The 16,690-nt window shown below is 33.3% G+C and overlaps 1 protein-coding gene across 1 annotated transcript; it reads left to right on the top strand.

The window, feature by feature from the left end:
• Nucleotides 1-1,348: 1,348 nt before the first annotated feature.
• On the top strand, nt 1,349-2,482 carry LOC105542022 (taste receptor type 2 member 10). The gene has a single exon (XM_011983377.1). The coding sequence runs from the start codon at nt 1,430-1,432 to the stop codon at nt 2,351-2,353; it is 924 nt and encodes a 307-aa protein (XP_011838767.1). The 5' UTR covers nt 1,349-1,429; the 3' UTR covers nt 2,354-2,482.
• Nucleotides 2,483-16,690: the final 14,208 nt, after the last annotated feature.

Genomic DNA, 16,690 nt, shown 5'->3' with positions numbered 1-16,690 from the left:
TTTGTTAATATTAATTTTTACTTGGAGTATTTAGTTCATTTACATTTTATATAATTATATTCTCCATTTCTAGAAGTTTTTCCCCAGATGTTCCCATTTCTTTCTGATGGTCTCTTGCTGCTCTTCTCTGAAATTTCATCTTGTGTTTTGTAAACAGTGTATACATTAGCTAATTTATCTACACATATTCTTAAATCTGTCAATTTCAATATGCACAGTCCATGAGAATTTACATTTCCTACTTACTTTTGGTTGGTTTGTTTTGATTTTCTATCATTTGTAGTCTATTCCTATGCTTACTTTAACTTTATTTTGAAATCATTGTGCAATTTTATTTATGGTAGTCATGCCAGGATAAACGAGAGGAGGTCTTTTTTCCTGCAAACCTTAGTTTATTCATTTTTAATGTAAATACAAAAAATAGTCCCTCTTTTAAAGGATTGAAGGCTTATGAAATTAAGATGAGAAAAAAATGACCTTAAGATACTTAACATAGTGCTAGGAATATAATAAAAGCTCAATAAGTGGTAGATTTCACTTTTAATTTCACTTTTAATTCTTAGATCAGTATGTTGATTTACTTGTTTCCTGCCTCCCTCATTAGAATATACACTCCATAAATCACACAAGCTTTGAGATTCTGTCTACCACTATATTCCCTCAAAGATCAAGAGAGAGTTTGTTCTATCTAGATATTCAGTAAATACTTGTTGGATAAATGAATGAGTGCCTGTAAACAGTAATGTGTTAAATGAAGAGATTATTCCTGAGCCTTTCATGTCAAGGGTAGTCAACATTATCTTCTGCATTCAAGGGTGTAATAACCATGAGTATAAAACAACAGCAACAGTTTTGTGATACATTTGTGAGACTTGTCATACCCAGAGTTGAACTTAAATTTTAATTAAAAATTAAATTGATCATTTAGAGTAGGTATCTACAATGGCTAAATTTGTTTTTCACTTCTACATAGTATTTTCTTTACAAATATAAATTGATTATAAATGACATAAATAATGATTTGGTATTTTAAAAGATAAAGTCAAGTATTTTGTTTCTGTTTTGCATTACATTCTATAGGTATATGTTTGGCACTCCTTCTCTACAATTCACTTTATTAAATGTAAAGTAGTCTCAGCAGGACATGTAAAATCCATGAAACACAAATTTTCATTTGCATTTTAACAAATTATAGATAGGCATTCAGTCTGAACATTCTCTAGACTAGCTACGTTTTATAGATATATTTGGAAAGGTCTTCATTGAGAAATTTCTAATTCCATCATAAGCCATTACTGGGGCAATTTCAAGTCTTTATGTAACAAATGAGAAGAAAGTCATGCTTCCATCAAGCAGCCAATATATGCCTCGTTCTGCAGCAGGTAATCTAAGATAGACTTAACAGAAGCAATATTAAGAATTAGCAGATATGCTAAGTGTAGTGGAAGGCATCTTCATTTTTGTTGTAATTAGTGAGTCAGTATTTGCGGTTTTAGGGAATGGATTTATTGGACTTGTAAACTGCATTGACTGTGCCAAGAATAAGTTATCTACAATTGGCTTTATTCTCACCGGCTTATCTATTTCTAGAATTTTTCTGATATGGCTAATAATTACAGATGGATTCATACAGATATTCTCTCCAGATATATATGCTTCTGGTAACCTAATTGAATATATTAGTTACTTTTGGGTAATTAGTAATCAATCAAGTATATGGTTTGCCACCAGCCTCAGCATCTTCTATTTCCTGAAGATAGCAAATTTTTCCAACTACATATTTCTCTGGTTGAAGATTAGAACAAATAGGGTTCTTCCCCTTCTGATGGGATTCTTACTTATTTCATGCTTACTTAATTTTGTATATATTGCGAAGATTCTTAATGATCTTAAAATGAAGAATGACACAGTCTGGCGTCTCAACATATTTAAAAATGAATACTTTATTAAGCAGATTTTGCTAAATCTGGGAGTCATTTTCTTCTTTACACTCTCCCTAATTACAAGTGTTTTGTTGATCATTTCCCTTTGGAGACACAACAGGCAGATGCAATCAAATGTGACAGGACTGAGAGACTCCATCTCTGAAGCTCATGTGAAGGCAATGAAAGTTTTAATATCTTTCATCATCCTCTTTATCTTGTATTTTATAGGCATAGCCATAGAAATATCGTATTTTACTGTGCCAGAAAACAAACTGTTGCTTATGTTTGGAATGACAACCACAGCCATCTATCCCTGGGGTCACTCATTTATCTTAATTCTAGGAAACAGCAAGCTAAAGCAAGCCTCTTTGAGGGTACTACAGCAATTGAAGTGCTGTGAGAAAAGGAAAAGCGTCAGAGCCACATAGACACCTTGGGGAGATATGGATGTTCCATGAAAAGAATCCAGTGAATAAATCCTTGAAGATCTGTTTCACTGCACTGCATTCTTGCTTTGTTTTTTAAACTGTGTCATTAAAAATCACTGAAATCTTCCATAATTGTTTTGACTACATTTCAGGGAATCTCGTCTTTGAGGAGATTTTAATCTCACATGCAAACTCAGTGGCTTAGTCAGCTTCCCCACCCTGCAACTTCTTCCTACAAACTTCCTAGAGGAAAACCATCAGCCTGGAGACTATTCACTGTAAAAATTATAGCGGTGAGAATAAGCTCTAAAATAAGACTTCTCGTTGTGCTTTACCTGACTTTTCTGAAGCAAGGACACCTATTCTCCAAGAAAACCCAAAGAAAAAAAAAAAAAAGAAAGAAAGAAAATTAGATCAATCTTGACATTTAGAACATGGAAGTGAGGATAGATGGTGGTGCTTCTTTTCAGTATGCTATTTTAATTATTTAAAGGGTTATTTTTTTCATTTTTTAAAATCTAACATCCTCTTTTACTGGTGTGTATGTTTGATGTGTAGCAAGTAGTCAGAGTAATAGACGTAGTTCTGCGAAATATAGCTAGGGAAACAAGAGTCTAGGTGAGGGATATGGGATCAAAACACTGATGAAATAAATATACTCTTCATAATCAGTGATTTGAGATAAGGCAGATTATGAACCAATTAAAGTTGAGTAAAGATTTTTCTAGAAGCATAGATCCAAAGGCTGCAAGATTCAACGCAGTCCCTGACCAAAGGACACAAGATGAACACAGGGTAGAATCTGTGTGAAATATGAAATGTTCTGTCTTAGAGCTTCATACACACACACACACACACACGCACACACACACACGTTTATCTACACAAACTTGCAGTCACAGGCATGTTTCAAATTTTGGGTTTTAAAGTGAAATTTTATGTCCAACTCAGGTTATAAACTCAGTGACTTATTTTGGCAACTTCCAAAAGTGCCTTGATCTCATACTTATGGCCTAATAAGTGAAATATTTCCAAATATAAGAACTTAATTCATTTTCTATGTCAGGTTTCCAAATCAATATTTTTATATTTTTAAACTATTGTGTTTAGAATGTACAGATAAAGAGATAACAGAAAAAAGAAAACCTAATGCTGCTGCCTATTTCAACCAAATATATTGGCTTATTGGAAATTATACTGTAAAAAGAACTATGTTCTCCATATAGATTATGTTGATAATGTGGAATTTATTCATTTTCCCATGTTTTCAAAAATTACTTATACTAATCATTTTAAGGGGTACATAACTCCCCTTGCAAATATACAATAATATACTTAATGTTTATCATATCGTTTGCATTTAAATTGTCTTCAGTTTTCCACTGTTAGAAATAAACATAATATGAGTATTATAGAGCATGAATACTATTCATTCATATGAATACTATATGAATGCTAACTTGGCTAGGTATTGAGGACAGAGTAGTGAACAAGACATCAATATAATGGAAAATATATTCTAATGGAAAACAAATGAATAGCTAGCTAACTTAAACAATTACATTTATGATATTGGGATAGAAAAACTATAGGATGTTGACCTGACCTGGTCATGGGAATGGACAAGATGTCACTGAGGTTAATGGTTTAATTTGATATCTAAATAATGTGTAGGAGTAAGGTGGACAAAGGAGGAGAAATTTGGGGTGGGAAAGTATCATGTCGAGGTCTTGAAGCAAGAAGGAGTAGAGGGTATTCCAGAAACTAAAGGTCCAGTATGACTAGTATATAGACAGAGTAATATGTAAATTATTTTTAAGGAAAATTCCAATGGGGAGAAATTTGACAAATTCCTTGCAGAACTGATAAATTGCTCTGTAGAAGTAGTAAACCTATATGTTAATAGTGAAAAAATATACATCTTATTCCAGTCTCGAAATCAAGCAGGTTATTATTTTTAATGTCATTACCTTGATTGCAAAAATATCTTTACTTCACATATATTTGATTACCATTATTACAGGATTAACCAATAGCATATACACTTTGGGAATTGTTCATTGTTTTTTCCTTATTTGTTCATGTCATAGTTTTTCTTACCAATTTTGTGACTACTTTATACATTAACACTATGCCATATATGTGTTATGATTTTTTCTTAATTTGCTATTTAGTGAGTAATTTAGTTTGTAATGTTTGGGGAAATAAGTGGATAATTTACATGATCTCATATTGATTTATGGTTTCTTCTGCTATTTTTGCCGATTTTAACTTATTTTTACTGATACCTGTTCCTTTCATCAAAAGCTCCATTTTCTACTATAAAACACAGTTTTATTGCATCTAAAATTAGCAAACACAAAAATATATAAAGAAGAAATTGATTATGCACATTTGCAGTACTCAACTAACCATTGTTAACATATTTCTACATATATTGTAAAATAGATCTCAACATAGATAGATGACAGATAATAAGCATGTTACTTTAAAAATCTGTTTTGATTAGATTTATATATAAACTGGATGGCGAGGTTATCTGTGGATATTGGGATTATAGATAATTTTAATTTTCTTGTAGTATTACGTAATTTTCTATGTAATAATTTATGTCATATGAAAAATACAATTAAATAAAAGATGAGGCACATGAAAAAATATCTGTTTAGTAATACTTGCTTTGAGAAACAAGGGAAAGAAAAAGAATCTTCCCTAGCATTTGCACAGACTGCATAAGCTCTAATTCTGATATCTGCTGCGTTTTTAGCTCTGATGACTAACTTTGTTGTTTGTACTAACTTTTGATTATATTGGCTTGTTCCTCACATGTTTTATGATTTTATTTTGAACTCAGTTTTATTAGAATATTGTCTGTGGGAATTCTTTGAGGTCAGGTTTACAGTGACATCTGCCAGAAAGAGTTTAACTTTGTGAAGGCTGACTGGGGTCACTTGTAGTCTCAACTTCCTTAAGCTAAACTTTTCAGTTTGCAATGATTTAGGCTATATAGAATTTAACTTCTAGCCCCAAGTATACACGAGTGAAAGGTTATTGTTATAAATTCTTAGAGCAACATTCCTCTTTCATTCCCCTTTACATTTCCCTTTCAATTAACTACCCTGGCTGCCTGTTTAGTACTCCTACTTTAGCCTTTTGCTGGACATATATTATTTTCTCATTTGTCTATTAAGGTTTTGCATTTCAAGGGTCTTGGCTTATAGATAGTATCCAATCTCACTTCTAACTTTGGAGAAGTCCAAGTCAGGTATCTTATCCAACATGCATATGATCTTTTAAAACATAAGCACTGGTTCATGAATGGATGAAGAAAATGCTGTATATATACACAATGGAATACTATTTATCCATAGCAGTTTAAAAAAAAGAATGAAGTGCCATTTGCAATGACATGGATGGAAAGGGAAGACACTATGGTACATGAATTAAGCCAGAAACAAAAAGTTAAGCACCACACATTCTCGCTCATATAAGAAAACTAAAAAAAGAAGATCTCATAGAAGTAAAAAGAAGAGCAGAGTATACCAGAGGCTGGGAAGGACAGGGATTTGTAAAAGTATACAAAATTCAGCTAGATAGGAGGAATAAGTTCTAGTGTTTTATAGGACTATAGGATGACTATAGCTAACAATAATACATAGTTTTAAATATCAGGAAGGAGGATTTCAATATTCCCAATAAAGAAATGATAAATGTTTGAGATGATAGATCTTCTAATTAACCTACCGAATCACTATACATTGTATGTTTCAAAACATCACTATGTACCTGATAAATGTGTACAGTTATTATTACATAAGATAGGAAAATAGCCTATTGCATAGAAAGAGTGATGCCATCCTGAAGCAAAACTACCACAGCCACTGATGTTTATCTCCTGCATACCAATGTGTTCTGCAGCAAGCTCTTTAAACAATTCCTGTGACATAGACAACCCCTCATAAAGAGCTAACCTTCTTAGTGGTCATAAGTTTTAGCAAGAGAGTCTGAGGTATGAGTAGCTGCACATGTTTTTCCCAAAAAGCTTAATATATAAAGGATATTTTCTGGAGGGCGGGTGTGGGGATCCAATATCTTGCGGCCACCCAAGACATTGCCTCTGTTTATAAGTTCCTATTAAATATTTATTTCTTTTAAAGAAGATAACATATGTCTATGTATAAGATATATATATAGAGAGATGTATAAGATATATATATCTTTTGCAGCAACTTGGATAGACCTGGAGATCATTATTCTAAGCGAAGTAACACAGGACTGGAAAACCAAAAACTGCATGTTCTCAGTTACAAGTGGGAGCTAAGCTATGAGTGTGCAAAGAAATACAGAGTGATATCGTGATCTTTACAGACTCAAAAGGGGGAGGTCGGAAGGGAGGATAGGGATAAAAAAGCTACATATTAGGTACAATTTACACTACTGAGGTGATGGGTATACTAAAATCTCAGAATTCACCACTATATAACTCATCCATGTAACAAAAAAATACTTGGACCCAAAAAGTGGTTGGAGTAAAAATTATAAATAAGTAAATAAATAAATAAACATTTCTTTCTGAGAAACTGGATTTGTTAGCCTCTTTCTTTGGGCTCTCAGCTCTGTCAGCCTTTAGGGATAGTTTTGCATATACCTTTTCACCGCAGAACATCAATTTAAAAAAATAACAAAATAAAAAAATACTTAAAACACCGGTTTAAAGGACAGTGACAATGCCCTCTGATAGATAACCTCCTCTAACTCCAAGATAGACAGTTAGGGACTAACTCTATCTTCAGCACTGTTTCCTCTCATGATTTGCACTTTCCCACTATTTCTGGCATCTGAGGATTCTTTTTTAACTCTCTTGACAGCTGGACCATGCACTTTAAAAATAATTCTGAAGGCTTCTTTTTCAGTATCTTTATCTTTTCTGGACTGGAAGGACTTTTCCAGACATCTGGGTTTTCATATATTTTTATGCAGCTTTTTTTAATTTATAAAAATAATTTTAACTTCTATTTTAGATAAGGGGGTACAGGTGCAGGTTTGTTAGCAGATTATATTCCTTGGTGCTGAGGTTTGGAGTATAATTGAACCCATCACCCACGTAGTGAGCATGGTACTCAACAGCTAGTTTGACAGTCCTTACCCCCTAATCCCTGCCATCTCTCCCTCTCCACTTAGTCTTCAGTGTCTATTGTTGCCATTTTTACGTTTGTGTGTCCCAATGTTTGGCTCCCACTTAGAAGCAAGAGCATGTGATAGTTGGTTTTCTGTTTCTGCGTTAATTTGCTTAGGATGACAGTTTGTCATATTTTTGAAGGCAAAAGTTGTTTGTTTCACTAGCTTTCTTTTTTTTTCAGTAAAAGTATTCAAAATTGTATGTTTTCTGCCCAAATATCAACTTACATGTATTCCACAAATGTTGACACATGGTTCTTATATTGTATTCAACTCAAAGAATTTCAAAATATTCTTCACACTTTCATTTTAATGCAAGAGATATTTAACAATAATGAGATTTTTATAGGTAACTTTTGTATTGATATCTTATTTTATTTAAGTTGGGTCAGACAGCATATGTGTATGATATTTGGCCTAGGATGAGATTTATTTGGCCCAACGTATGATCCATTTTTGTGACTGATTTTCTTTAAATGAGTTTGATGGTGTTAAATGTATATACATTAGGTGAACATTAATGATATTACTAGTTTACATCTTTAATATATGAAAATTTCCAATAGTTAAATTAGTAAACCTACACTTACAATTACTGATTTATTTGTTTATGCTCATAATTGTTTTATTTGTAGTTGCATTTAATTTGAAGCAATGTTGATAATTGCATTTTTATTCAGGGTCATTACTTTCTTATGGTTTTTACTAATATTAAAAACCCTTATCATGAAAGTTTTTGCTTTAAATTTTATTTTGCCCTTGGTAAATTCCCTAATATTGTTACATTTTATTTTATTTTGATACATAATATTTGTTCAACATTGTAAGGTATATGTGATATTTTGTTTCATGTATATAATGTGTAATAAAAGTCAAGATATTTAGGATCCATCACTTCAAGCATTTATCATTTCTAGATCATGTGTTTTCCACCTCTGCATTTTCAACACTTCTGCTTTTTATTTTTTAAATGTCTCTTGTAGAAAACAAATATCTCATTTTTGACACTTTAATAATGTAATCTCAAAATTATTGAGAAACATTTTTACACTTAATGTAATTGTGATTATATTGTTTTCTATCTTCTCATTTCTTCTTTTTAATCTATTTTAATGCTTTCTTTTAGATTTTTTTTCCTTTCCTGTTTTCTGTTGATATCAAATTTTCATGTGCTGGGTTTTAAATTGATACCTTTATCTTCATTTCATATAAAATTAAGTTTAATTCATTCTTATTCTCCTGATAGCCATTTCCATGCTGCATGTTTTTATGGTCTGGAATATTAATTTTTTTAATTTACACATTTATTTTGTTTTATTGTGATAAAATTTATATAACAAATTTGTCATCTTCACCATTTTAAGTATAATTTTGTGGCACTGATTACATTCACAATGTTGTGCAAGCATCACCACTGCGTCCAAAACTTTTACATTACCACAAATAGAAATTTTGGATTCATTAGGCAGTAACTCCCTATTTTTCCTTTCCCACAGTTCCTGGTGACCTCTGATCTGCTTTTTGGCTTTATGAATTGGCCTAGTCTAGATAATTCATATGAATAGAATCACACAGGTTTTCTCATTTTGTATCTGGTTTAGTTTACTAAGAAAGTTTTCAAGGCTCACCAGTATCTTAACATGTATCTCTGACCATCATTCTTTTGTGTGACTGAATAATATTTTATTGTGTGTATGCACCATAATTTGTTTAGGTATTCATCAGTTGAAAAACACTTGGGTGATTTCTACCTTTTGGCTGTTGTGAATTATGCTGCAATATATGGTGGCACGTAAGTATCTATTTGAGTTACTGTTTTCAATATATACTAGGAGTGAAATTACTAGGTAATATGGCAATTCCTATGCTTAGCTTCTTGTGGAGGCACTGAACTGTTTTCCACAGTAGCTTTATCATTGTACATTTCCACCAAGAATGTACGAGAGTTCCACACTTTCCACATCCTTGCCCACCCTTGTTATTTTCCAGGATTTTTACTATAGCCATTCTAGTGGATGTGAAGTAATACGTGACTGTGGTTTTGGTTTGCAACTTCCCCAATGACTAATGATGCTTAGCATCTTTTTATGTGCTTATTAGACATTTATAAATCTTTTGCCCAATTTAAAATTGGATTTTTTGTTGGGTTGTAGAGATTCTTTACATATTCTGACTGTTAAAGTCACCGCAGCTATATGATCTGCAAATATTTTCCCCCAGTCTATAGATTGTCTTTTCATTTTCTTGGAGAGGCTTGTGATAAACAAAAGTTTTATTTTGTGTGAAATCCAATTTGAGTATTTTTTTTGTGGCTTACTTTTTTCATGTCATATGTAAGAATCCATTGCCAAATCCAAGGTCATAAAGATTACCATTAGATTTTCTTCTAGGTGTATTTAGTTTTAGTTGTTATATTTAGGTAATTGATCCATATTGAGCTAAGTTTTGTATATGTTGTGAGTTTGGGGTCCAACTCCATTCTCTTGCATGTGGATATCCAATTGTCATAGCGTCACTTGTCAAAAAGACTATGCCCTAAAGAATTTTTACACACTTGTCAAAAATCAATTAATCATAGATACATGGGTTTACTTCAAAACTCTGGATTCTATTACATTGGTCTATATATCTATCCTTATGCCAATAAAACAGTCTTGATTATTGTAGCTTTGTAGTAAGTTTTATACTTGACTTTAGCCGAAAAGTTGAGAAGTAACGTAGTGAATTTTAAAAATATTAAGTGCGAGCCTTCCAACTTTATTCTCCATTTTTAAGATTGCTTTGGAAATTCAAGGTTTCTTGTAATTCCATATGGATTTGAGGATAAATTTTTCTGTTTCTGAAACACAGTCTGTGAGAATTTTTAATAAGGATTTGAATGAATCTGTACATTTCTTTGGTCTCTCCCCTTTGTGTCTATGGAGTAAAAGCAGATGAAAAACTAAGAGTATCTGACCTTAGGGGCCCAAGTGTCATATCTGCGGACAGGATGTAGTGAGGGGTCTTGCAAGGAGAAGAGGCATAGTACTTCCCACTTGCCCTAAAGGACATAGAATTCCATGATGCCACTTTTTCCTGCCTCTGGGCCCCTGTAGTCTTAGAGCCAGAGCCCACAGAGCTGGGGGTGGTGGCAGTGGGGCAGATCTGGATGCAGCCCAAGGTGCAGCCAGGAATGATTATGACTCCTAGAGAAACTCCTAGGGTGGGGAACAGGATATGTCAAGGTGCAAAATTTCTCAGCATGTCATTAAAGGTTTTTGGTTGCAACAGAAATGAATGTAAGCAGTAAAGGAGGAAGGATTTTTATAGTTAGGATGTTGAGCCATCTGTCCTAAAGTTAAGAGTTGAGTCCAATCATCTTTAGAAAGAGTCAGGACTCAGTCATGACTGAGATAGCCCCAAGGACCTCAGATATGGGAAGGAGTGGGTATTCTTTCTAGCTTATGCAGCCAATGTGACTCAGTTTCCACAACTCCCATTCTCTGTGTTTCCAAGGTCAAAATTCCGAGTTCTTCACAGAGATTTATTCATTCATTTGTTCATTAAATATGCATGGAGCCCCTACTGTGTAGTAGGCAGAATTCTAGACACTAAAGATACAGCACTGATCCAAGGAGACAAAAATACCTATTTTACATCTTACATTGCAGTGGGCACAGAATAAGATTGGCTTAACTTGGGTTAGGTATCCACCCCTAATTCAATCAGCTGTGGCCAGATAGAGTTCATGAGCCAAGAGACTTCTCCCAATGGGTTCTACTACAATGAACAATCGTTCTTTAAGACACACATGGACTCTTGATTATCAGTTCAGAAAGCAGACAGTGGGTTTTAAAATAACAAGGCATAGTTGAGTTCATTCAGTCACCTTGACAGCAACCATTTTCTCTAGGAGGCTGGATGTTCTTAAGCAGCAGCCTGTCCATCTTGCATCCCCCAGGTTCTCCGGATTCTCCACTTCCAAAGGAGCAGGACTGGAATGCCCTTCTGTATCATCAACTTTCTCCGCGCACCAGACCTTACTCACCAGGGCCTGGGACTGTGGGTTAGACTTCTCCCTCTTTTGCTATCTTCAGCTCCTGATCTGGCCAGAATCTTCTGTGAACAGGGACAAGGCTTGCTTCTTCTGGTATCTGCCATGGCAGAAGCCAGCCCAGGGCTCAGGGAAGCCTTAACGAGGCCTGCAGGGGGGAAAAAAAAAAAAATTATATACATATATATATATAAAAAAAATAAAAAATTAAGTGTGAGTTTTCCAACTTTGTTCTCCTTTTTTAAAGATTGTTCTGGGTATTTGGGTTCCCTTGTAATTTCACCCGAATTTGAGGATTAGTTTTCCTCTTTCTGAAAAAAAGGTCTGTAGAAATTTTTGATAGAAATTTTAATAATCTTTAGATTGCTCTGAGTATTATTGATATCTTAACCATATCAAGTCATCTTGTCCATGAACAAGGAATGTCTTTCTACTTACTTGTGTCTTCCTTAATGTCTTTCAGCAATGTTTCATCATTTTTTGTATATAAGTATTTTGCTTCTTTGGTTAAATTTATTCCTAGTTATTTCATTATTTTGGAATTGTTTTCTTAATTTACTTTTTATATTCACTGTTCAGATGCCTGGTGTGTAGAAACACTAAAGAGTTTCACATGTGTTGATCTTGTACCTACAACTGGAGTTTTAAGATTTCTATAGTATACAGATGTTCTTTTCTTAATTTTTTTAAATTTTTGACATCGTAAGCCTTACAAAATTTCTTATAAATTTTACTCCACACACGTCATGTAAGTATCTCCTCATCCCATTATAGTTTTTTGTTAATATATCCTCCAAAATGTTGAAAGAAGTTCTATGTTTAGTAAACATCTGAAACCTACATATCTGAGAATATTTTTACTTAACCTGAACATTTAGATGTGTTGTCAAATATAAATATCTTATTGTGTTTAAGTTGAAATACTGTTAAAATCATTTTATTTATGCCATTGCAGACAGAAACAAAATAGTCACCTGTCCCTCAATATTATGAGATGTACTGGGCATTAATATTGAATAAAAAAAAGAACTACATGTGAAGGAGAAAAACAACTAAGTCTATTTAAGTTTGTTTTCATTTTCAGTGAGTAATAGAAAATTAATTGTTAAACTATAATTATTATGTTGCCATATTTTATGATTTCATGTGATTGGCATTGTCTTAGTCCATTTTGCTGCTATAAAAAAATCTGAGATGAGGTAATTTATAAATAACAGAAATTTATTTTATCATAGTGCTGAAGGCTAGAAAGTCCAAGACTAAGGCATTGGCAGGTTTGGTGTCTGGTGAAGGCCTTGTCACTGCTTCCAGCATGGAACCTTGAATGCTGTATCTTTTCGTAACAGAAGGGGGGAAAGGTTAAAAGGCCTCTTTAGTTCCCTTCAGGCCTTTAAATCCCATCATGATGACAAACTCATCATAATCGTCTCCCAAAAGGTCCCACTTCTTAATATTGTTGCATTAGGGATTACATTTCCACATGAATTTTGAAGAGAATACAAATATTCAAACTATGGAAATCATAAAATGTGAAATTTGGCCAAATATTCTGGATAGGAAATTGTAATTAAGACTATAAAGGCTCTATAGCAAAACAACTAGATAAGAGAATCATGATTTATTGAATGGAATGCCAAAAAATTCAATAATAATAGTACCTACAATGTTTTGAGTGTATATGATAAGAACTATTCTAAGTATTTTAAATGCAAGACTTTAAGTATAATATTTCTGTGAGATCAATAGTACTATGATCAATGTTTTACACATTGGAGAAAGAAAAGATTCGGCACAATCTAAATCACACAACTAATAAAACTGAGAATGAGCTTCAACTCCAGCTGTCTGGCACCGAAGCTGAAGCTCTTAACTGTTATATATATTTCAAGCTTTGTCCAAACTTTGTTATTTAGCAAATAAATTATTTGTCTTCATGGATCCCAAATATCCTATTTCTTTGCCATTTTTATTCAAACAGACAAGACTATTCCCAATATGCTACAAAGTGTTTTATGCTTGAATTATTGAATTTATATAGTTCTCTATTAAGACTGTCCTCTTCTTAAAGAAACATGCATATTTCTCATTCAAGGCATCCGTTCCCAACATGGGTCTTTATATTGCCCTGTTTTCATGAGGTTCACATGTACCCCCATACATCTGTACAACTATTATATGTCCATAATAATTAAATTTTTAAAAATTAAAAATACAACAAACAAGATTACTGAATGAATTTTTTTTAAATAGAAGATTATTTCATCCAACAAAAAGATAGGGGAACTTTAACAAAAGGAGTGGTGGTAAAATTTAGTATATTTAACTATTTAATTTCAGGTAGAAAGCAAAAATCAAGGAAGGAAGACTGGCTTATGATTGTGACAAGGAAAGGTAATGTTTTGTATAGAGTGATGACAGGAGATAACGAACTGCTGTATGTCTTATGAGGGATTAGAGGGAGAATAGTCTGGCCAGGCACGGTGGCTCACACTTGTAATCTCAACACTTTGGGAGGCCAAGGCAGGAGGATCGCTACAGGCCAGGGGTTCAAGACCAACCTAAGCAATAAAGTGAAACTTTGCCTCAAAAAAAAAAAAAAAAAAAAAAGGAAACAGAATAATTTGGAAGTTACAAGAGAGGGAGAGAAAAACACCCACCCACCCCAGCTTTAGACCCACTTCTATGAGGGTCTGAGAGAAAACAGCTGCCACAGGATTTAACTGTAGAGTATTAAAATAAAAAGATCCACGGACATGAGTGATGAATAAACTGGGAGGGGCACCAAATTATATACTTATTTCTATTAATCCTTAGCTTCAATCTAGTATTTCTTATGTCTTGAATGTAAGTAACAAGCACATATCATACCAGCAGTATCTGTAATTTTTTTACTTCGGGAAGTCAAAAATCTTTGTTGTTACAGGTGCCACCTATTATCATTTACTTTCATCACTGGTCTTTCTGCCAGATATTTTTGTTATGTCAATTAAAAAGCACATAAATTCCTATATTATATTAAAAATATATTTCATACTGTAGGAAAAAGTCATATATATATACGGATTCCTTATAAATTTCAAATATTTTTATTTCATGCATTTAAAAACATTATTCTGAAATTATAGCATGTGCCAGACTGGAAAAGGAGTCCATTGAACAAAAAAGTTCCAGAACCTCGAGTTCAAATGAAGAAGATAAAGTGAACTGTTAGAGAAATGAATGAGAATATAAGACTTCTGCTAATGGTTTACTAGGGATCCCAATGGATACAGTGAAGAGTTTAGAATGGGGTGGGAGTTAAAGTCAACAACTATTCAAAATATAAGTTGTCAGAAAATAGGACAGTACAGCAGTATTCTGTTCTTGATTTATAAATATGAAGAGTATAGTCATTTCCCTTGATCAGTAATAACCAGTGGAGTAATTCGAGGACAAATGCCTGTAAAAGATGTAAGGTTCTAAAGAATGGTAAACAGTATTTCAACAAAGGAAAGAAAATGAAATTTAAGAAACATCTACCTAAGTAGGTTTGTGTTTGCTCACTTCTCATGGAAAGACATACAGAAAATGATGTCATAAGTTTCCCAGTATTTCATTTGTTTTCTAGTGGAGACAGAAATAATCAATAAACTAACATTCTAGATTAAAGTGTTTCTGCAATGGAAAGACATGTTAAAGTCTGTCAGCTAGGATCGCTCTTTAACTTCTCAATGCTAAGATTAAATCCAAAAGGCAAACAACACATAAACACACACACACAGACACACACACACACACATTCAATGGTGTCAAATAAATTGAGATCATTTGGGTTTAATTTATAGCAAGAAAAGATAAAAGGGTGGCATTTTAGTAAGTATGGGCCCTTAGGTAACTCTGGTCATATACTATAGCATATTTGCATTTACATTTGAATATAGGCATAATAACGTCCTTAAATTGATCAGTATTCCACACAGCTAAAGAAAAGAAGGGATGCAGGGGAAAAGACCATGACTCAGAAGGCAAACTTGGATTCTATATCTGGGTTTACCAAGAAATTTTAAAATGTCAGTTATTAATCACCCACCTACACGATATATTTTCATCTTCATCTTTTCTGGACATTATAAATTGATCCCAGAGTACTTCCATTTCCAAATAATAACCTTCAACCCATTTTATTCCCCTCCTCAAAATTTTATCATTCCAAAAGTTTAATCAAAATAATGAAATACTGCATTCCCTGAGATGTAAACATGGTGCAACCTTGTCTGTCGGTTGGATGCGAATCAATTTCTTTAGTGAAGTCCTTCTCAGAATATTACCGCTTTCATGGCTTTGGTCATGATAAGCACAGTGCATATTTTTGAGTTGTGTAATCTGGTATTTCTCCAGAAACAAAATTCACAGAGAGGCATGAAAGAAACCCCAAATTTCACTTAATAGAGTAACAATAGCCATTTATTTTCTCATAAAAATCTGCAAGATTAATTTTTATCTCTTTATTTTGTCTAAAACCCTGAACATACGACACATTATCTCATTAAATACTTTGTATTGTTGTGTTCGTTTGATAAGCAATATTTACTATTGCCTTAAAATTTAATATTAGTTTCAAAATAAAATTTCTGGAAACTGTGTATTGCTGTGTGCCTTTTTCTATTATTTCAAATATGTTCTATTACGTCCAATGACATGTTTCAGTATGTCCCAATAAAACAAACTGTGTGTTTCCAATGTGTACATAATTAACATACTAATATTCATAATACATCTGCTGCCAAAAAATAGAGCTAAGAAAATTCAGAGCATGTATTCTTATTATTCAGTTCAGATTGAAGAGTCTTGCATCTCTCTCAGGCTTTTTAGTTTCTTGCTTTGTCCTCCTCACAGTTCAGACTGATCTGTTTCAATTCTAAAGATAAGTGACCAGTATTTTGACTATTTTTTCTATGTACGGAAGCTACATTCAGGTACAAAGCAAGAACACTCTAAGAAACCCTAACGTCAGGGCCGGAAGCGGTAGCTCAAGCCTGTAATCCCAGCATTTTGGGAGGCCGAGACGGGCGGATCACGAGGTCAGGAGATGGAGATCATCCTGGCTAACACGGTGAAACCCCGTCTCTACTAAAAAATACAAAAAA

This window comes from Mandrillus leucophaeus, unplaced genomic scaffold (assembly GCF_000951045.1).
Source record: "Mandrillus leucophaeus isolate KB7577 unplaced genomic scaffold, Mleu.le_1.0 Scaffold249, whole genome shotgun sequence".
NCBI lineage: Eukaryota > Metazoa > Chordata > Mammalia > Primates > Cercopithecidae > Mandrillus > Mandrillus leucophaeus.
Note: the sequence above shows the minus strand (reverse complement) of the source record. Positions and strands in the feature narration are given on the sequence as shown.

Excerpts from the sequence above, each read along its gene's own strand:
- LOC105542022 (XM_011983377.1), top strand. The coding sequence starts at position 1,430 with ATGCTAAGTGTAGTGGAAGGCATCTTCATTTTTGTTGTAATTAGTGAG.